Source organism: Catharus ustulatus, chromosome 8 (assembly GCF_009819885.2).
Source record: "Catharus ustulatus isolate bCatUst1 chromosome 8, bCatUst1.pri.v2, whole genome shotgun sequence".
Lineage (NCBI taxonomy): Eukaryota > Metazoa > Chordata > Aves > Passeriformes > Turdidae > Catharus > Catharus ustulatus.
The window spans coordinates 23,271,028-23,292,813 of record NC_046228.1 but is presented as its reverse complement, the minus strand read 5'-3'; the positions used below and the strand labels follow the sequence as shown (position 1 = coordinate 23,292,813).

Here is a 21,786-nt window from a genome sequence, read left to right as displayed (position 1 = left end):
ATACTTATGCAAAGCCTGTGCTGATATGCATGTTCTTACTCATTTGCCCTTCTACTGCCTCTAAGTTAAAGAGGATATTTTGAAGATTTTTTTTCTTTAGAATTCAGGCATGCCTTAAAGTATGTGAAACCAGAACTTCCTATTTTTCAGCAATATGTTCTTGAAATGCTTATATTACAGCCATGTCAGAATGAAGCTGGTATGATTTGTAGAACACAGTTGGCTGCTCATTTTCATTTCCGCTGACATGCATTCACTTGACTATTTGGTTTACAAATACTTAATTCAGCATGAAATAGATACAAGCAAACATATTCCATTGCCTATAAATCTCATTTTATTCTTTTCGCAGCATTACCTCTGAACAAAATATTCCTGCAAAAAAATAAGTGTGGAGCTTTCTTTTAAATAAATAACATCAATTTTAGAGGAACTTATGTGTACTGTAACACATGGCATCAGAGCTTCTAAGTATGACTAAATTCTGGTTTTAAGAAGTCGTATTGTCCAACCCTGAATATTTGTCAGCTCAGTAATTCAGCTCTACAGTGAGTGAGGTTTTAATATGTTTCATAACTCATCTACGTTCATCAAAGTATTTAAGCCAATCAAAATGTCTATTGATTTCAGCGGGATCAGGTTAAGAAAGCTCATGGAAATAGCCACAATTAGTCATTCTGCTCCAGTTTGTTATATCTGTCATTGTGGCGCTATGAGTAATTTGCCGAAGTGCCTTAAGGGGCAGGGAATTAAAATTTTAAATACATGGGTATTGACTTAAAGTGGTGTTTGAACAGGAATCAGCAAGTGCCTAGGACTGGGGAGTGGTGCTGGCAGGGCAGACACATGCTTTTCTTCATGCCCAGAACTGGCCCTTCAGAAAGCAGAAATAACTGCTGCTGTGGTGTTCTAAAAGGCATAAAATAGCCATACTTGAGTTGTCTTTTTGTTCCTTTTTTTCTTTCCTGTAGCTATGACTTTTCTGCTTGTAAAGAGGTATGTTCTTGTGCACATAGTACTGGCTTGCTGCAGCTGCATATGCAGCTTGTTGCATAAGGGATTTTGTAGATCGAGTAAGGAAAATGTTTGAAACATTTAAAACGTGTATGATCAATGTATCAATTCACTTGAAACAGCATCCTGAAATATGTCCTCTGTAAATGGTATTATCCTCTCAGTGCGTAATTTTTCTGGCTCTGTCTGGAAAGGCAACTTAGTGGTTTTCACTTTTCTTGTGATATATGGCACCTTTAAGTGCCCTAATATGTACTGCTCATTGATTTTTTTAACCCATTTAGGTAATTTTAAATGTAGCTTCTTCCCTGAAGCTTGTGTTTGCTAGTATGCCTTTGGTATCCTGGAGAAATTGTAAAGCAACCAAAATTTTTTAAAGCATTATATCTAAGCAACTACTGATGAGGTCAGACATTAATTTCCAAGTTAAACATTTAAGCTTTTTTTAGTCACACGTACCCAAACTTATTGGTTCAATAGACATCTAAAATGTACTAATTTTCTGAAATTTGTAAATGATAGAAGAAATCTTGTTATTGGTGCACTAATGGACAATTTTGGATTAAGTTCTCATGAACTCACCCACTCAAAGGGATTGGATGTTAGAGATTTCCCTCTCTCCTTTTTCCAATGGTGTTTTTTTGTTTCCCATGATCTCTTACTCTGACAAATACTTACGTTTCATCATGTTATGTTTCGTGTCAGTGATAGTCGGTTTTCCCCTCAGTTTAACAGATCTGTTATATTTTGTCCTTATGTTATATTCAGATGTGTGAACTTCCTTAAAACATAAAAGTAATTCACAAATTCAGAATCATTCAACTCCAACTGCTCTACTGTTTTCAAACAGAAGCTGTTCTAGTCAGTGCCAAATGGTGCATTCCCCTGTGCTGTGTAGTTGTAATTTATGCAAATGTCATAGGAAAAAGAGGTGACATTTTACCACTGGACACTGGAGGCAATGGCTACTCTTACTCAGATGGTTTATGTTGAGTATGCTGGATTAAACTGTGTAGTGTGTATTTTTTCCAATCACTTTAAAGGACTGTAAATTCTTGCTTAGTGAAGGCCTTGCTGAGAACTTTCCCTCTGCCCTGGTGACTTTCATCTCAGCTGCTTGAGGGAAAAGACTTCATATTTTTGTGTAAGTTTTACACACACTTTTGAATGCACATTTTTTACAAACTGTAGTTAAACTGTGCAAAATGGTGCTTTCAGTACTAAAACTTGTCTACACCAACAGACAGTTCAGGGATTTTTCTATCTTCAGAGTTACTGAGCAAGGAAGGACTTAGTGGTGTTGAAAGCACTTGGGTGTTATGGTAATAGAGATTCACTTACAGAATGAGTCATTAATTCAGTACTTCTCTGCTACTCTACAGCAAAAATGGCACTCTTAATGTTACTGTTAATAGTCTGACTAGCCCTAATTAGATGCACATCTCAAAAACAATTCTGTTAGTACAGCAAAGTGCAATTGTCATCTGTGCTTTAAATACTCCGTTTTATTCTTTGCAAACTGTAGAGGTAAATAGAATGAAAATCAGTTTATTACATGATGTGTTTCTGTCTTTAAACACTTCAACCCTTTCTTTCTTTCTTTTGCTTTTGAGATGTCAGCAGTCTTTGGTGAGCTTTTAGAAATCAAAACATCAGTAGTTTCCAGCTAGGAGTGCCTATGTGTAAGAGGACTTCTCTGTTGACGTTGGCTAAATGCTTCTAGAGACCTGAGCCATCTGAAAATGTAGTGACATGAAATTGGATTGTTTCAGTGACCCATTCTTTTAATGGGAAGTCTAATTTAAATAATTCTAGAAGGGCAGATTTTATTTTAGAACACTTCTGCATTTGCTGTACCTTTTTTATTACAATTCAGTTGAATTCCACACTTAAGATGTACTGTCATTCTGCTTTATAGAATACTGTAGTTTTATCTTCAACATTCTGTAGCACATTGGTATCTTAATGGCATATAACTTTAATGTTCCTTTAATACTTATGGAGAACTGTAAGATGCTTATGTAGCAGGGTTGTCTACATTATTTCAGTCCTGTAAAATTGAAGCAGTTGTTTAAAAATGTTTGCAATATATTCTTACCCTTTGCCACATTTAACAACTTTTTTTTAAAAAAACACCAATTCTATCTGGCTAATAACCTTTTCTCATTTAGGTTCCTCAAAGCTATCAGTGCTCCCAGAATCTTACTTACTTTTCATGAAGCAGTGTGCTCATGTGATGGTGTGATATTTTTTAATACCACATTTAATATTCTTTGCTAGTACTTACTTGTATGTAATGTGATCTGCCTCCATTTTTCAGAATATTAGTGTTGAACTCTCTAGGCTTCTAAGGTGTCATGACATGTATTCAATTGGAAAGATGAACTATTTCCTTCTGAACTTAACCGACTGCAAACAATGGGTCTTGTTTTAGGAACTAAACTCTGCTCTAGTGGAAAGAGATCGAGCAATTTGTGAGAGGAATGAGTTACTGGAAAAATACTGTCATGAAGTGAAGGACAAAGCTGAGGCCCAGAAGGAACTTGATCAAGCTTGCAAGGATATAGAGACAGTGAAGGAAGAAAGAGATGTTGCCAGGAAAGAGAGAACAGAAGCTATCATCCAGAGAGACCATCTGCTAAGGGAATATTATCAAGCCCGTCAGGTATTAAAAGTTTTTACTAATGCCTTTTTCTTAGCTTAGTTAAGTCAGTAACTTGCAAGAGATGAAAGGTTTGGGCACATTGGGAGTCTTCCCTCTTTTCCTCAAGTCATTCTAAAATACAAACATGTGCACGTATGTTCGTCAAGATGTACTGACAGAAATTCTTGTTTGGAAGAAACACAGTTGTGCTTTATATTAAAATTCTATTTATAAATATAACTAGAAAAAGTTTGCATTTTAACCAAATTGTAAGTCAATAAATCTAGATTCATTTGTTTCATTTATATTCTTGAAATTAACCACACGCGGTTGTTTGCAAGCCCACAGCTTCTGGTGGGCTGTACTGTTGTAGTTGGCTTGTGTTATTGTGCTGCAAGCTTGGAGTTTTCTTTGTGTATTTGTCTTACTGTTGTCACCATCTCTCTTGTTCAAAATAGGGAATTTTGGAGGGACAAGTTAACTTGAGAATGAAGTAATTCTTATCTAAACCAAGAAGCATTAAATGAAAACTTTATTTCAATTCCACTGCTCTTCAATTTCATTGCTTTGGAATTCAGGGACCTGTATGAATCCCAAGTCGTGGGATTGTTGTCTCAGGGTAAATAACAGGTGTTATTGCAGGAAAGATGTGTTGTTTATATATAGTTTATATATATACTATAAATACTATATGCAGTTGCATATAGTAGTGTATCTGATTTTTAAGTATACTCACAGGTTTTTTCTGTCTGCTAAGCAGCACAAGATTGAAGCACAGAATGTCATCTCTGAAATATGAAACATTCACTGGTGTTATTTTGAAGTGAGGATTCTTCATCACGTAGTTGTATAAATTTGTGTGCTACTGGATGAAATGTATTACAGCAGGTTTTATCTTTTCTCCCACCCTCTCCCCAAAGCTGCTGCTAAAATAAATGAGTATTTTTCTTGAAATCATAAGAATTGAATGCATCAGGCAACATACAGATAGTAAAAGCTGTTTGTGCTTATGTACCTAAAAATTGTGCCTAAAATACTTACCTGTGTTTCTTAATTCCTAGATACAAGATTCTGCTACCCTAGACATAGAAAGAGCAAACAAAGAAATTGAAATGCTTCGGAAGCAATATGAGGCTATGTCACAAGAACTAAAGGAAGCTGTCCAGGAAGCAGAAGTAGCCAAGTGTAGGAGGGATTGGGCCTTTCAAGAGCGGGATAAGATTGTTGCAGAAAGGGAAAGCATACGGTAAACACCTGCTAGATGATACCTGAGTGATCTCTGTAACACCTGGTGTGCAGCTGAAGCACACCAGTTCTGGGCTGGGTTTTGCCAGCACTTCCTCTGCCTTAGCTGTCACATGGTGGTTTTTTAAAAATATGTTGAGGGCACCTTGAAAGATCTTTGTTTTCTGTGCTTTCATAACCAAAATGTCTCTAGTAAATACCCTTGAGTCTAACAGCACTGCTGTGTGGGAACAGCCAGTCGTGCAATCTTTTAGGCGTGCTATACTAATAATCCTGCTGGAGCTCTAGTCCTGCACATAATTCTTTGCTTGTGGGGACATGCACAAAAAGTATCCAACATATTTGCTATTAAATATATCTAAGGAACTAAGAGAAATACTTAAGTGAGGGTTCTATTTGCTAGTTTAAAGAAGATAAGTAAAAATAAGGTTTTGAAAAGGATGAAGGGATGAAGAATTAAGACCTAGCATATGTCATTTTTTTCTTCCTTGTCCTTTTTTATTTTGCAGATATTTTGAAATTTTACATTAACTATACAATGTGGTAAAACCAGTTTACTTTAATAGGATTTTAAGTAACTAGATTGCAATCTTTTTCTTTTGAAGAACTTTGTGTGACAACTTAAGGAGGGAGAGAGACCGAGCTGTGAGTGACTTGGCTGAAGCTCTTCGCAATCTGGATGACATGAGAAAGCAGAAAAATGATGCTGTTCGTGAACTGAAGGAACTGAAGTATGTTAGAGAAATGACCAAACTGCATCAAAGTTTGTGATGAAAACTTTTTGTTAGATCTGCTCTTAAGCGGAACCATATGTTGTTACAGCTGTAGGCAGCAGACATTCATGTTATTGTGTGTGGAAGCATTACCTATATTTTTAGTTATTATGCAGGACAGTGTCAGTTTTATCTTATTAATGAAACTGATAGTGTAAGCTTTATGCTGTGGAGATACACTTAAACAATGTTGGGTTCCTTTCACTGAAGTCATATTAATTGCAGCTTAGTTACTCTCACCTGTTTGCTCACTGGTTTGTGGGAGAGGTTTTGCCACTGGTGTGTATCATGTCCTACATACTGATAGAGCTCATCTGAGAGTAAATTAGATGCATTTTGGAACATGTGAGAGAATAGTCATGTAAAATTGCAAAAAATGTAAGAGTACGTTAAGACAATATGGAGAAATGTCAATTTGATAGCAGACCAAGAATATTGGAAAGACAGAAGCGGAAGGAAATTTTTGACACTGCTTGGATTTTTGATTTAGAAAATCAAATATAATATCTATCACAACATTATTTTTCAGTTTATTTAAAATGATGTTGTTTGTGTCTGCAAGTAATAATTTTCTTTGCCTAGGGAAAAGATGGAAAATCAATTGGAAAAGGAGGCCAGATTTCGTCAATTGATGGCCCATAGTTCCCATGATTCAGCCATAGATACAGATTCTCTGGAATGGGAAACAGAAGTGGTAGAATTTGAAAAAGACAGAGTAAGTAAAATCATATACTACATTGTCTTGTGTACTAAATAGCTGTGAAGCCAGTTATAATCTTCTAAGTACTAGGTAAGGTTAAAAATAAGATTTTGGTCTTTTTAGTTCTTGATTGTTTTGCAAGGAAACTGTATAGGTGCACATGGAGGCAGCAAGTGCAGTTACAGCTACAGAAAAGTAGTTGATAAAACCAAGCTGTTATATGCAAACTTTGTAATTTTCTTCATATGCGTTATAAATAAAAATAGTTCCCACATCTAAAGTTGCAGGGTACCCAGGTTCATGTAGGATAGTGATGTTTAAGTTTGTGATTCATTGCAAACATGGCAGTGCTAAGGCAGCCAAAACTTTAGATGTGAAGGAGACGGTGATACTAGAGGCCAATCTTCTACTGGCAATAACACTTAAAATCTATGCATAAAATAGTTAATGTTTTACACTGAACTATTTCTCTTACTTTTGCTCAGATCTGCGGTTAGAAATTTTAAAGTATTAAAAGTACTTATTCATGGTGAACGTGTATTTTAGGGCAACATTACTGTCCAGTTTGAAAATCTGGGATGAAAGGAGATGCTAATGTCTTGCTTCTCTGAAGAGAAAATTAAATCCCTTTTCTATTTTGGCATATTAAGTAAAGTATTTAATTTTAGCAATTCAGATAACCTTACTTCCTCTCATTATCCTACTAGTATTTTTCTCCCTATAATTTCACTTTTTTTCATTGTAGTCTAAAACTTTTAATTTGCTGCAATGTATGGAATTCTTGTGTGCTTTTCTATGTGAAATGTTTGGTTGGTACACCCCATTGTTAATGGTAACTTTTTTGAACACATAAAATACACAGGTAGTCTTCCAGATTGTGATTAATTTGTAACAGCTTCTGTATAGACCAGAATTTCTTTGTCATTCCTGAATGACAAACTTTAGTGATTAAATACTGTCAAATTAAATCCCTTCTATTTTACTGCAATATTCAGGGGTCATTTTTTATGCTCTTCAAATCTGGCTGTGTTCTGACAGTGCATCTCTACAAAATCACTAATATGTTTCTTTTTTGACACAAAAATATTATTTATTATTGTTATATTTTGAAATACATATTGAAAAGATAAGATGAGCTGAATATCAGTGTTGATCCATCAGAATCACCATCTGTAAATTCTTTCTGGGGTAATAATTTTCCTTTCATCAATCTTTTTCAGCACTTCTGATTAGCTCCATTGGTTTTGTTCCTTGTCATCTCCTCTGTTTTAACTGATACCTAATAATTTTGCCTTTCCATTGTCTGTTAAATTAATTAGCAATTATAGTATGTGATGTGCCTGTGATTTACATTGCAACCTGATGAATTTTCCATTCATGTACAGTTATTTAGTTACTCTTCAAAGATTACTCTACATGTTTGCATCACAGAGATCAAATATCTGCACTTTGTCATTTGAATGTGTTTCCCTTTTCTAAACATAGGGATTACACTTGCTGTTATCAAATTATAGTAATAATACCATGCCAACCTTGATCAAATGTAGGGATAAAAATCTTTGCTGACCTACCAGCATTTGAATTCCAGGATGGAGATTATAGAGTTGAATACATTTCAATCCCTTTTTTTTTGCTTAAACTTCACCTGTCTGATTAAACTTGTGTTATACACAATCACTCAGTGCAAATCTGAGAGAAATAATACTCACTGTTCAACTCTGATGCTGTGTAATGATACTGTTATCTCTACTTGATCCTTATTTTATGGCAGCATCATGTTCTTCCCTATGAAATTTTTGTCTTACATAGAACATTTGGAAGAATCTTAAGGATTTTAATATATTTTTGTCAGCTTTAGCTCAATTTCTTTTCTGGTAAATCTTTTTGCATGCTTTATCTTCAGCTTTTATCAGACATCTTTTGTACTCCCTGAAGACATTTTGCCCTTCTGATTTTGAGGGGATGACTTGAACCACATTTACACATCTGCTTTAGACTCTACTTTTTTTTTCATGTTAGATTTTAAATTTCAAGTATCATCACCCTTCAGTATGCTGAGATGGTTGATCCAGCACACAGCTTCAAGTAGAGTTCTCTAACTTTTAGAAATGTGTTATTGAACAGTGAAAATAGCAATAATAAATCAGTTTGTGGTTAGTTGATACCAATTTACTATTTTTTTGGATCAATTTTTTCCTTACAGCGACCTTATCATCTACCAAAGCAAGCACTACATTAAAATTTCCATGTTTTGTCACTTTTCACATCAAGAATGATCTGGTTTGGGTCAGTCTTGGTAGAATACCACCTCTAAATCTGTATTTAGAAAAGGTCTCCCATAATGCTAGAGCCATTTTTCCTGTTTGCTTCTGGTCTCCAGTCATAGCACAGCAGAAGTCTACCTGACTTCACCACTAACACACAATGCTGTTTCCTTACCTTGGCAATTGTTTTTTCTCCCATTCTTGGGAAACATGTCCTTGTTTTGTAATTACACAGCCTACATTGTACCTTAAAACAGGTTATATGGGTCTGAATGGACTTTTTCACATGTTCAGCTGCTTTTCTGCTCCTCTTTGTTGAAGTTCCCCATTTGTATTATTTAAACCTTAATCTGAGAGAGGAGGATCATTCTAATGGAAATGGGAGGTTATATATTTACAAACAAAAAAATAAAAACTTACCTGATGCAGGAACCCTGGAAATATAAGTGCATAGTGCAAACATGCAGTATTGCCTCTTGGTAACAGACTGTCTGTCAGTGCAGTGGAATCACTTGTCATTAATATTTACTAGGATGACATGGACTTGAAAGCACTTGGTTTTGATGTGGCAGAAGGTGTGAATGAGCCATACCTCCCTGGAGACTGCGGGATCTTCGTTACCAAAGTTGACAAAGGAAGTATTGCTGATGGTCGGTTAAGGTAGGACCTAACTTTGGAAAACACCTGTTGGTTTTTTGATCACAATAAACTAAATATGAGCATATTGCAAATTGTCTTCATGATTTTCATATTTTGAACTTCGTTTTTCTTTATCATTTACCGTGTGTGTATTATTAATGTTGGTTGGGAAATCACACTGAGGCCTAGAAGCATTACAGGAATTAAACACTGTTTGACTCAGCACTTAAAACTCAAAACAATTTGAAATGTTCTTTTGTTGTACTGTGCCCTTTTTACTCCGTTATTATCATCTTCTCAAACCTAGATATATTTACAGTAATTTCACGAATACAAGCCGCACCAATTTGACTAAGATTTTGCTCCTAAACCGGAAATGCGGCTAATAATCAGGAGCGGCTAATACAACCTCAGAAGTGCCTGCCAGAGTGCTGAGCCGAGCAGCTGCAAAGTCGGCATTTTGCGATTGTTACAAATCGCTACTTTGTTGCACCGCGGGTGGAGCCTGGCTCCCTGCAGGCAGCACGGGGGGCGGGGAGAGAGGCGGGAGAACTCTCTTTCCTCCTCTGCCACAGCCCAGGGGAGAGACGGGGGGGGGCCCGGCGCCGCCATTGCCGCGGCCCGGGGAGGAGAGGGGGGACCCAGGCCGCCCCTACCGCGGCCCGGGGAGGGGGGGGGAAGCCCGCACCACCATTGCTGCGGCCCGGGGAGCTGACAGGAGCCCCGCGCAGCCATTGCTGCGGCCCGGGGAGGGGGGGTGGAAGCCCGCGCCGCCATTGCTGCGGCCCGGGGAGGGGGGGGAAACCCGCGCCGCCATTGCTGTGGCCCAGGGAGCCGACGGGAGCCCCGCGCAGCCATTGCCGCGGCTCGGGCAGCCGACGGGGTGCTTTGTCCCCGCCCGCTGCCGCCGCGGCAGGAGCGGGGGAAGCTCCGTCCCTGCCTGCCACCGCAGGGCAGCGCCAACCCGGGGTGACCGAGCCCAGGGGCAGCGGCAGCCGGCCCCGAGCGGCAGCACCGTGCTGGACCACCTGGCCCCGTCAGCGGCCCCTAGCGGGCCGAGCCTGCACAGCCTTAGCTCAGCCAGTAAACTCCGCCCTCCCGCGGTTCTGTTACTAATTGCACGCGGGTCCTCGCTGCGAACGACAGAGCGGCTTATATTCGGGTGCGGCTTATCTATGGACAAAAACCGAAATATTTGCCAACACCCAGAGATGCGGCTTACAGTCAGTGCGGCTTGTATTCGTGAATTTACTGTATTTAAATTCTGGTAAAGACATGAGGGTAAGTTATTGAGGGAGGGCAAGAGAGCAGGAGAATAGAGTAAGGGATCATTTGGAACCATCTGCTATTCTTGATGTGGATAGAAGCTTTTTAGTAACTCTTCTCTAAAAGCATTAATTTTAAACAAGAAGTAGTCATTAGTGATTTGAGGGTATACTCCTCCTATAGTGAAGAGCAGACTAGCAGTCCTGGTTTTCATTTAGCTGCTATTTAATGCTTTTTCAGGAATGGATAACTCCAGATAATGAAGGATGAGTTTATTGAGATCAGCTCTGTTGCATGCCTTTTCCTGGAACGTTATTCATGTGCTCTGTCCAGCAAAGTGTGCTTATAACTGACCTGCCTAATTCTGTATATCTACCAGAGTGAATGATTGGCTGCTGAAGATAAATGATGTGGATCTTACCAATAAGGATAAAAAACAAGTTATAAAAGCTGTTCTAAATGGAGGAGGTGTTATTAATATGGTGGTTCGAAGAAGGAAGTCTTTAGGTGGGCGAGTGATAACACCTCTTCACATCAATGTTTCTGGACATAAAGGTAATGACTATAAAGGATGGATGTAAATGGAACATGTTTGTTCAGCCAAATAAGGCTTGACATAAAGGTACATGTTCTCTGAGCCTTTGCTTAAATCACATTTCCATGCTAAATGACCTCCTAGAGAGGAGTTTTCATGAATTTTTTTAAAGCAAACCAAGAATACTGTTATTGACAATAGCTTCATTTTGTAAGTACAAGTTTTGGTTTTGTCCTTGGGTGGGTTTTAGTTGCTTCTTTTTTAAAATACTTGTCTCTAGTTAGCTCCCTGTTTGGAATGTTCATGGGAGTGTAAATAAGTCTGTTAAACCCAGTTACCCCATTTTTGTGCGACTATATTAATGTTTGGGATATTCAAAATCTTTGTTTTCCGTGTCTTGTTATTCCTTTGAAAAGGTTTACAGAAATTTAAATTCATCTGGATTGCTAGTCATTTTCTTTCTTACACAGGCAGGTCAGACATGCCATTTGAGCAATATATTTGAATTGCAGAATCAAATTATTTTTAATGTATTTCAGATAGTGGGGTCAGTCTAGAAAATGGAGTATTTGTTGCTGCTGTTGTGCCCGGAAGCCCAGCTGCCAAAGAGGGTTCCCTTGCTGTGGGAGATAGAATAATTGCTGTAAGTCTTAAAAATGCATTTGCCTTTTAGAATTCTTATTTATTTTGAAGTGTTATCATTGATGCCACTCTTTAGGATACCAAATATTCCAATTAATATTTTACTTTTGCAATATTAAGTCCTTTCTGTAAATTCACTGAATATTTATTCTAAATTAATGTTTTTGTATGCTGAGTGATGAATGCAATGTGCAGCTTATTTCCTGAGTTCATATGAGAATTTTTGTCAGAAGCATTAGCTTCTTCTTCACACTTGGATTTTTATATATCTTTTTACAGATATATTATATGTGTGTGTGTGTGTATGTGTGTGTAATGATATCTGTGATTCTTATATTGACTAAGAAAGGTCAGTTCCAAAAAGGCATCCCTTCATTGAATGAGAGGTTCCTTGTCTTGTAAATGCTGGTACCATAGGAGCTGGTGGAGATACCCTGTGTCTCTGCAGGAATAGCAGATTGGACTCAGGAGTTGTCCATTCTCCACTCTTGAAAATGCACAAACATCAACCAGACTTCAGTTACATATACATGTGTAAACTAGTGTTTTCCCTGTCTCAGAGATACTCCACCTTAACTCCTCTCTGCCTATTACCTTTGATTTACAGATGTCTGTTGTGGTTTTTTTGTCTGCAGATCAATGGCATTGCACTAGATAACAAGTCGCTTACTGAATGTGAAGCTCTGCTACGAAACTGTAGGGATTCCCTTACTCTATCACTCATGAAGGTGAGTAGCAGAAGCTAAACTTGCAGAATTCTGTTGAACTGATGCAGAATTATTCTAGTTGCTCAAAGAAGAGTCTGTGGAAAAAAATTAGTATATCAAAATGGGAAAAAGACAACCATCTGGATGCATTTCTCTGGTGGTACACTTCCTCAACAGTTATTTCCGAAGTAAGGCTCTTGTGCCATTTAGAAATGAGATTAACTTACTGTCTTCTTTCCCATTTGTTTGCTGGTCACATTAAATGAGTAGTACTACAATTTCTTGCGATTTCTTGGGTTTTGCGTCGGAGTGCAGCACTTTTGTACATGAAAGATAAACTGGCTGCTGTCTAAAGAAAGCTAGCTTTTAGTCAGAAGGGAGCTGTACAGAAAACTGAACTCTTACTATCATGAAGATTAAGTACAAGGCTTTGTTCTTCAGGCTTATTTCTGCAAAATATTTATTCTGTTTTGGTTTTTTGAGTTTAGAATCCCATTATTCTGGGCCTGTCACATGGATTTTGAGTCATAATTTCAGATCTAGAGAGCTTTAGGTTTTAAGAAGGTAAGAAGATGAAATGTTTGAAGGGAAATGGGCAATGAAAGTTATCTTATTGGCATCACTTACCAGAGGCAGAAGTACAATGCAGGTCTCTTTACTTGCAGCTGAGTACTTTTACCACCATGTCGAGTTGTCCTTTGGGAATTGTTCTGAAACTATTACAAAAAATTTTCTAGCTTCATTTCATCTGATGTTCTGTGCTTTGAATTGTAAGATACTATTAAATGTATATTCAGATATAGATAAATTAAGGAGGCTAGGGATATGACTTATACTAAACAGAAATCAGCCACAATAATAAGGTGATCACATGTGGTTTTTGTTTTAGGTTTTTCCTCAGAGTTCATCTTGGAGTGGTCAAAATATTTTTGAGAATTTGAAGGATTCAGAAAAAATATCAAACTGTAGAGTTCATGCATCAGAGATTCAAGCACAAAATAAAAGAAATCTGAAACTCAACAGCTCAACCCAGACTGACATTTTCAATCCAGACATCATGGATGGCAAGAAGGACCAGGGGGATCAGGGCAGCACTTCATTTTGCGATCACAAACCTTTCCCAAGTAACACATTGCGAGTAGACTCTCGTAGGAACACAGTGCACAGCTGCCATAGTAATTCAGAACACAGTCTCAGCTCCTTCAACCCAGAGACATATGGGGACCAAGGCTATGGAGCTGTTGACTTGGACAACAGAAGGCTGCCTTATGAACCCACAGGAGCTGGCTGTATGATGGTTGAGACAGCATTTGACAAAGGACATGGAGCTAAGCATAGTGGTGGTACCTGGCCCAAAGTCATGGTTAATATCTCAGCAACAGAAACAGAAAAGTTCTCTGTGTATAAAAAGCCAAAACAAAGGAAATCTATCTTTGACCCTGATACGTTCAAAAGGCCCCCAACTCCTCCCAAACTGGAGTACCTTTCCCCTAATCAGGTGACAGGCCATTCACCTCAGCCATCAAAAGCTGAAGTGGCTTCAACTCCTCCAACTCCTCCTAAGAGAAGTGACTCCATCAAATTTAAACATAAACAGCAGGCAAGCTCTGCATCAGAGTCTACGGTAACAACAGGATCACCACCCACCAGCCCAGCCACTGCCCAGGCTCCAGTTTCCTTGGCACTTAAACAGGACTCTGCTACTCTCAAGGGGCGCAGCAGGAATGCTGGGCATTATTATCGGGAGGAGGGAATGGACTGCACTCACCTATCTTCAAGGAAGTCCTGTGAAGATGACATTGGCTTTCAAAGAGTTGAAGAGCCAGAGATTAAAAGACCGCGGCCAAAATCGGCTCCTGCTCTGAGGCATAAAATGACCCCTGTGCCCATTCCTAATCCTGCACTTCAGGTAGAAGCTTGGTATATTGAAGCGCAAAACTAGAAACCTTGAAGTGTGTTAGCAGTGTGGTTTTGGGTGCCCAGTTTTGTACCAGAGCAGGAGAAGCATAACCCATCCTCAGAATTCAGGTCCTCTGAACTCAGGCTCAGGTGGCACTTGGCATTATCACAGAATACAAAACCAGTATGTGGAGTTCCAGTATTTAACAGGCAGTGGTGGCCACCAAACAGAAAGCTAGTGTTCTGCTTAGCTGCCATACCTGAGGTTTTCATGCTGTTTGTTGGAACATCTGGGCTCTTCTGTGTTTTTGACAGCCTGAAAAGACATAAATAAGAACACAAAGCATCAGCTATAGAACTGAAAATAGGGTCTCTGAACTTTTAAAAAAGTCAGATTGGTTGTCTGTAAAATTGTAAAAAACTAAAATTTAATGGAAGAAAGTGTACTACCTATAGTGTTGGGTTTTTTGTAAGTCTTTCTATGTGTCAAAATAATTTTGTACATCTTATGTGAAATTCAAAGGGTGTTAGACCCATTACACTATAAAGGTGAGCTATTTATTAGAATATGATGCAAGTTCAAAATCAGCATATAAGTTGTTAGAATAAGTAACCCTGCTGAGAAGATGGTGGGTCGTGTCTTGATAGAGTGGATGGAAGAAAAGTTTTTTGTGGTCTGTGAAGGACCTATTTAGATGAATGCATTATATAAAGTGACATAATCAATAATATTATTTCAAGTCCACTGCCTCAGAATTGCTCATCTGGCAGATAAGTGATTTTTTTTTTAATTTTTTAACTGAAAGCCAAAGTTTATAGAAGAGTAGTTTTGGTTTTGTTTTTTTTTAATTTACATCATAATGATTTAGAATTTAATATTCTTTTCCCTTACTTGTTTATATCTGGGTAATCCCACCCTGTTCACAGAATTTTAGAAGCAATACAGATGGGAGAACTGAGTTGGAAGCAGTGCAGGCTTGGAGCCATATTCTGCAAAAATACTGTTGTAAGACAACAATTGACAGGTTTTTATGTCTTTTTTTTGGGTCTGCTTCCATTTGGTTTTGTCTGCTTCCATTCCTTATGCATTCCCAAACATTTTTAGGGAAAAATAGTTATGGAAAGCTTTAGACCTCTGTGTAAGCAGTGCCTAATGAAATGAAAACACATCTGTTGTTATCAGCAGTGCTTCCAGTGCAATAAAATAAAAAACCCATAGCCCATACTAGCTACTATGAAGAACCTTAACTCTGTTCCAGCCAAAACTAGCACAACAAATGACAGAAAATAAGAGTTTAATTTTGTAACTGTAAGCAGCAGATTTGATCTGAGGAGCAGTATGGCTAAGGGAAGGGTCACAAGAACTGCCCTGCAAGAAGTGAAAGAGGCATATTCCCATGTCCTATTTTAGCACGTATGTAACAACAGAACAAGATCAAGATACTGAACACATTTCAATAGGGGGTGTTTGCTTTATATAGAATGTCAAGTTGCTCCATTAGCACTGATAGTCCCATACTTTGTTGTAGTGCATTGTCAATGAGTACATGCACCGCCCTGGTTATAATTGTAGTAATATTTCTATACTGAGGAATGAGTGAGTAAAGTGCTGCCAGCTGTGACAAGGACATGTGTAGGCGGGGACTTAGCCCAGGAGATTATTTAGCTGGAACAGAGTGGGTGGTTTTGGTGACCCAGGGATGTATGGGGACATATTGTGGTTGCGTCAATGTGCTGCCCAAGCTGTGTTGCAGGTGGCAAGTAGGTGTTGGTTTCAGATAAAGAAGAAAATTATAGAATAGAATTACAATGATTTTTTGCTTGTTTTTTAAGGTTGCTTTATGTCTTAGGTTTTTTTCTTTGTTTCTAGGATTACATTAAAACTAGGTTCTATTATTCTTTTTTATTTTTCTTCATTCTCCTGTCCACCCAGAAGATAGGCAGAGCTTTGTAGCTCTGAAGTTGTTGGCAGGACAGAAGTGATACTATGCCTCAAAATGTGGGCATAGTCACTCTGAATTGTTTTTTACTGGTGGAATTACCCTTGTCAGTTGGAACTACATCAGGCTGTTGTGACAGTAGTGCCCAGTCTGCATGCATTCACTCCTGAAGTAGTATTTGTAATAACAAAATACAGTGTAGTTTAATTTGTATCTGTATTGGCTGTTGTAATTTAATTTAGCTGTGTGTATATACACAGTTAATTTCGTGTACTTTGATAAGCTGATAAATTTAGGTGTGCTTGATTCCTGAATAGCAGGTGGAGCAATTATAGTGCAGACATGAAAATTATGAAGTACTGGTTCTAAGAAGGCAACCTCTGCCTTTTAGAGTCTTTGTGCTCTCAGTAACTCTTCGTTTAATTAAAACACTGCTATCATAAAAACTGTAAATACATTTTCAATAATTATTTTTTCACTTTTTGCATGCGTATTTTGTGTTGTACATTTCAAATGTGTAAATGCCATGTGTTGAGCCCTGCATTTATAGCTCTCCTGCATCACTGTCAATGTCTGAGCTATTTTCATATGTTCTTAACTCAGCCGTGTACACTTGTTATATACAGAACAGAAGTTGAGAGGTTCTAAAACCTGAGTTGCTTGTTGAAGAGAGGTTATTCCACATGTATCTGGAAATGCAGGCTTAGAGGAAAATGCTTTCTGGCTTTTTGGCCAGATTTTCTGTAGCAAACACTTGCAACAATAGCTGCTGAAATATCCTGTGAAAGAGTTGTTTTAAAGGAGAAATGTAACTATATGCTGAGTGTTTCATTGATGCAAAAGGTATCAGTTAAATTTCAAATATTGACTTAAGAAGATTACAAAATAATAAAATATAGTAACAAAGTAGGATGAAGGAAAAATGAATAGAAGGACATAATTGAAAGACAAATGTATAAGAAGCACTGTGGTGGCACATTCTGGAAAAGATACTTGAAAGTTTGATGTTGCTTTTTGTTCCACAGTTTGGCTGTTCTATTCTTTTGAATCTCCGACTTCCTGTAATCAAAATTCTGTGTTCCTGTAGGTGCAGAAATATGCTCCAGCTAGTGAGGAGCATCTGTCTCCAGAGCTTCAGGAATGGGCACCATATTCCCCAAAACGTTCTGCTAGGCACAGTGATGGCTTTGTGGCTGCTGCCTTATACCCTGGCAACATGTCAGCAGGTGAGTGACAGAACTCCAAGCTGCTTTCTAGGAATGCCCCAAGGCCCTTGTCCACATGGGGGATTAGTCGTGTTAAGTATGGAAGAAACATGACTCACAAAACCTATTTCCATGGTCTGTTGTAGTCTGAACATGGTGTGCTCAGCTTTTGGACTGTAAAGAAGTGAAGCCTGTTTAAGAATCTCTAAGGAAGCTGAGCAACTTCTGGCTGAAGGATTTGTATTTCATGAATTTCTGTGCAGATAAGTTCTCAATACATTAGTGCAGAACAAGATGTAGCCTGTCCTTTAGGAGGAAAAGTAAGATTTTCAGTATTTCTGAAAGTAAATGCAGGTATCCCAGGCTTTAGCTGCTTCATTTCTGAAATTCTTCCAAGGGAAAAAGTCTCATATCCAAAAAGTGAAACATATTAAATTCTACCTGTTGGAAAAATTTGGGGTATCTGACACTGAGTGCCCAAACTATCTGTGGTCTTAATCTAAGTGGCAGGTTAAATATGAGTGTGTTTTAGATATTAATATACTGAAGAGAGGACTCACAAGAAGCTCAATATATATCAGTATAGTCAGGTGGAACAGAAAACTGCATTTTGTCTCATTTGATCGAACAGTTTTTGGTATTGAAGTTCATATTAGCAGGTTTTGAGTTGGCACTAATTGGACTAAATTGACCTAAGGTAATTAGGATATAGCATGCTAGATATTTTGAAATAGTCAAGAAGCATTTGGTTAAATGTGTTGTCAGATTGCTCAGTCCTTAGTGTCTAGTTTTAGATTTCAGTTTTCAGCAGTTGTATATCAATTAAATTAAATTTTGAATCAGATGATATTGATTTTTATGAGTTTATCCTCTCTTCTTGAAAAACCTCAAATTCCTGTAAGTTCTGGAAGTTATGGAAGATTTTATTCTTATTGGAGAAAATTAAGGTAAAATCTGTCTATCTGGAGCAATGGGCAGCTTCAAGCAATGGTGCCCCAATCAATTGACAAGACACGCTCAAGAGCAGCTCACACCAAGAGGCTTTTGTTCTTCTTTGATTTCTTTTACTCTTTTCTCACTTTCTCTCTTAATGGCAGTAGAAAAAGTATTAAAAGTATTATTTCTAACCTTGGAGTTAACTTTTTTATCTTAGTATGATACTCCTGCACTATAACCGAGTCAAGTAAACCTACAGTAATTTCACGAATACAAGCCGCACCATTTTGACTAAAATTTTGCTCCCACACTGGAAATGCAGCTAACACTCAGGAGCGGCCAATATGTGAATAATTTTCTGACATTTCCAACCCCAGAAGTGGAAACCGAGGTGCTGAGTCAAGCAACCTGCCAGTAAAAGCCGGCATTTTGCGATTGTTACAAATTGTTACTCTGTTGCGCTGTGGGTGGAGCCTGGCTCCCTGCAGGCAGCACGGGGGGCGGGGAGAGAGGCGGGAGAGCTCTCTCCTTCCCTCCTCTGCTGCAGCCCGGGGGAGAGACGGTGGGGGCCCATGCTGCCATCCCCGCGGCCCGTGGGGTAAACGGGGGGCTCCTGCCCCCGCCTGCCACGACAGGAGCAGGCAGGCTCTGTCCCCGCCCGCTACCGCGGGTGCCGGCGGGCTCCATCCCTGCCTGCCACCACGGGGCAGTGCTGGGCCGGGGCGAGCGAGCCCAGTGGCAGCGGCGGCTGGCCCCCAGCAGCCCCGCTGAGCGGCCCCACCGAGCTGGGCCCCCTGACCCCGTCGGCAGCCCCTAGCGGGCCGAGCCTGCACAACCCGAGTCGAGCCAGTAAACCCCGCCCTGCCGCGGTTCTGTTACTCTTTGGCAACTTTGTTGCACGTGGGTCCTTACTGCGAATGATAGAGCGGCTTATACTCAGGTGCGGCTTATTTATGGACAAAGAACTAAATGTTTGCCAACACCCAGAGATGCGGCTTATAGTCCGTGCGGCTTGTATTCGTGAAATTACTGTACTTTAGACAATATTGGACAATGTGAGTCTGTGTCTTGAAATGAGAACAAGTTTTTGCTACTGTGTTCTATGCTACCAACTCATTTAAGAGGAAATTAAGATAGACTTTGGTTTAGTACTGAAGGATTAATATATTTACAAAAGCAGCTTGAGTCATAAGTTTCAGAAACAAATATTAGAATTTAAAGTCACACTAGAAGTGAGACTCTGAGACAACAAAAGAGAGGAACCGGAATAATTACAGCTGCAGTCTGTTTAAGTGCCATATAAAATCTTGCATGCTGGTTGAATGACTAAATGTAGAATTTTCATTCCTGGTTAAAAAATTTCTGTACTTGAAAAGACAAAAGTTTTTATTTACTTGCTTACATTAAAATCGTATGCTGTGAATGGATTAATTTTTGGTAATGTAATCCACTTTATTACTGATTCATTACAGAATTATAAACAAGACTTTCAACAGGCATGTATTATCAGAAAGGTGTTGTATTGTGCTTAATAATGTATTTGTATGCTCATATTTTTATTTATCATACATGCAAATGTTAAAATACTTAATTATAAAATATTAATGTATATGTTAAATCTGGACTTCATATGCTAATAATATTGATAAGAATACGCTTTTCTCATTTGAAGCAGGTACAGTACCAAGAAGCTTAGCACCATGTCCTGCAGTCACTGCTGTCATGAGAAATCCAATCTATACTGCCTGGAGCCATAGAGTTCACACCAGCAATTGCCCATCAGTTGCCAGCCAAATATGTCATCAGCATCTGCATCCCAGGTGTTTTAAAACTTATATCTCTCTAAAATTTTCTTTTCATTAGGATAAAATTGCTTCTAGTAGTTTGGTAGAGTGCAGAGTGACACACACTGCTGTTGTGTGTTATTTTGATTCTGGGGTCTCAAAACCATTATTGCATATAAATGATGTGCCACTTGCTTTCACGTCTTTCAGCAACTAATTGATTAGGTTTTACTCTGCCCCACTGACTGATATTGACAAAGAAATTAATTTTTTTAATTAACTGATTTCTAATATTTTTCTTGTCATTGCCAAAACAAAGCTTTCTCATTTTTTGTAATACTTCAAAGCTTTTGTTCTTCTGGCTTCTAATATAATTCCTTAAATGATGGGACCATGTGGACGTGGAAATGAGAGAAGCATTCATTTTATTCAGGACATGGGCTAACCAGAATTTTTTGTTGGCCAGTCTCTGTTGAGATTATTTGTCCAGTTCTAACTGTTGCCTTATTCTACTTTTTTTTGATATAGTTCCCAGCATCAAGGTCGCCTGAGTTTGGACCTAAGTCATAAACACTCCAATGACTACTCTGAAAATTCACGTACAAGAGCATCTCATGGTTCAAATTCCTTGCCATCTAGTGCCAGACTTGGTAACCAGCTTTTCTGATTTATTTCCTGAGGCCTCCTCTATATTGGAGAAAAATATAAATTAGAAACTCCTTAAGTCCCCATGTTAGAGGATTGTCATGGTAGGCAAAGCTAAAGGCTTCTGGTCTTCTTTTGCTTCATTTTTTTGTGGTTTAGGACTAAAGGTGTTCCCTGGAAGTTGCTGTGTTTGATTTGTTCTTTGCAGTCTCTTTGAAATGGTCTCTGTGTGAGGGATTCTCCTTTCCATGCCTGTTACTCTTTAAGAGTATCCTTAGAGAGATGGGATGTAGGGCCAAAGTTGAGGTTCAATGAGGTGGTGAAAAGAAAGAAAAGAAGAGAGCCCCCTGAACAAAAAGTCGAAGGATGACTAATGGCCAAATGTAAATTGTATTCTTGGAAAATCAATTATACTTCCATTTAGTTGATTGACATGTAAATATTTTTATATGCCAAGCTTAATGATACCAAAGCAAATGCATGTTTTGTAGCAGTGACATGTTAACATTTTAGATTTATTTAAATTTTAAATTATGTGATAAGTGGGGGTTTTATATGTGTTGTGTTCCTGTGTTCTGTCAAAAATTGAGTAAAGCATTGTTACTTCAATTTGAGGCTCCCCTGCTCACTAGCAATTCTGTAGCAAGGCAAGCCTGGGATGGATAACATGAACAGGATAAAAGATACAAAGAAGTTCTTTCTTTCAGGGTTTTCTTCGGTTTATTTCTTCATGGCTTCCAGGCAGCAAAGAGGAAGTTTCCCGAAATCTGAGGTTTTTTCTAGGGTCAGGAAAAGGGGAGAGGAAACTTGGCTTCCTGCCAATAGGATAACAGAGAGCATACAGGGACAGTCCATAGATTTATAGGGGTCACAAGAATTAAGGGACATACCATTCTTAATACATCTTGGGTACAGGGTTACAACAAAGCATGGTAGCTTTATAGGGGC

The 21,786-nt window shown here is 38.5% G+C and overlaps 1 protein-coding gene across 5 annotated transcripts in view; it reads left to right on the top strand.

The window, feature by feature from the left end:
- DLG5 (discs large MAGUK scaffold protein 5) overlaps positions 1-21,786 on the top strand; it is a 103,191-nt gene that overhangs the window by 62,311 nt on the left and 19,094 nt on the right. For 3 of the 5 annotated variants that reach the window (XM_033065658.1, XM_033065656.1, XM_033065660.1), the window contains exons 8-19: positions 3,449-3,679; positions 4,720-4,904; positions 5,509-5,634; positions 6,259-6,391; positions 9,173-9,300; positions 10,925-11,100; positions 11,620-11,723; positions 12,358-12,450; positions 13,319-14,338; positions 17,356-17,494; positions 20,082-20,229; positions 20,722-20,843. In XM_033065658.1, the coding sequence (XP_032921549.1) occupies positions 3,449-3,679; positions 4,720-4,904; positions 5,509-5,634; positions 6,259-6,391; positions 9,173-9,300; positions 10,925-11,100; positions 11,620-11,723; positions 12,358-12,450; positions 13,319-14,338; positions 17,356-17,494; positions 20,082-20,229; positions 20,722-20,843 (2,605 nt within the window). The remainder of the gene's footprint in view (positions 1-3,448; positions 3,680-4,719; positions 4,905-5,508; positions 5,635-6,258; positions 6,392-9,172; positions 9,301-10,924; positions 11,101-11,619; positions 11,724-12,357; positions 12,451-13,318; positions 14,339-17,355; positions 17,495-20,081; positions 20,230-20,721; positions 20,844-21,786) is intronic. The other 2 variants (XM_033065659.1, XM_033065657.1) reach the window with 1 other exon arrangement.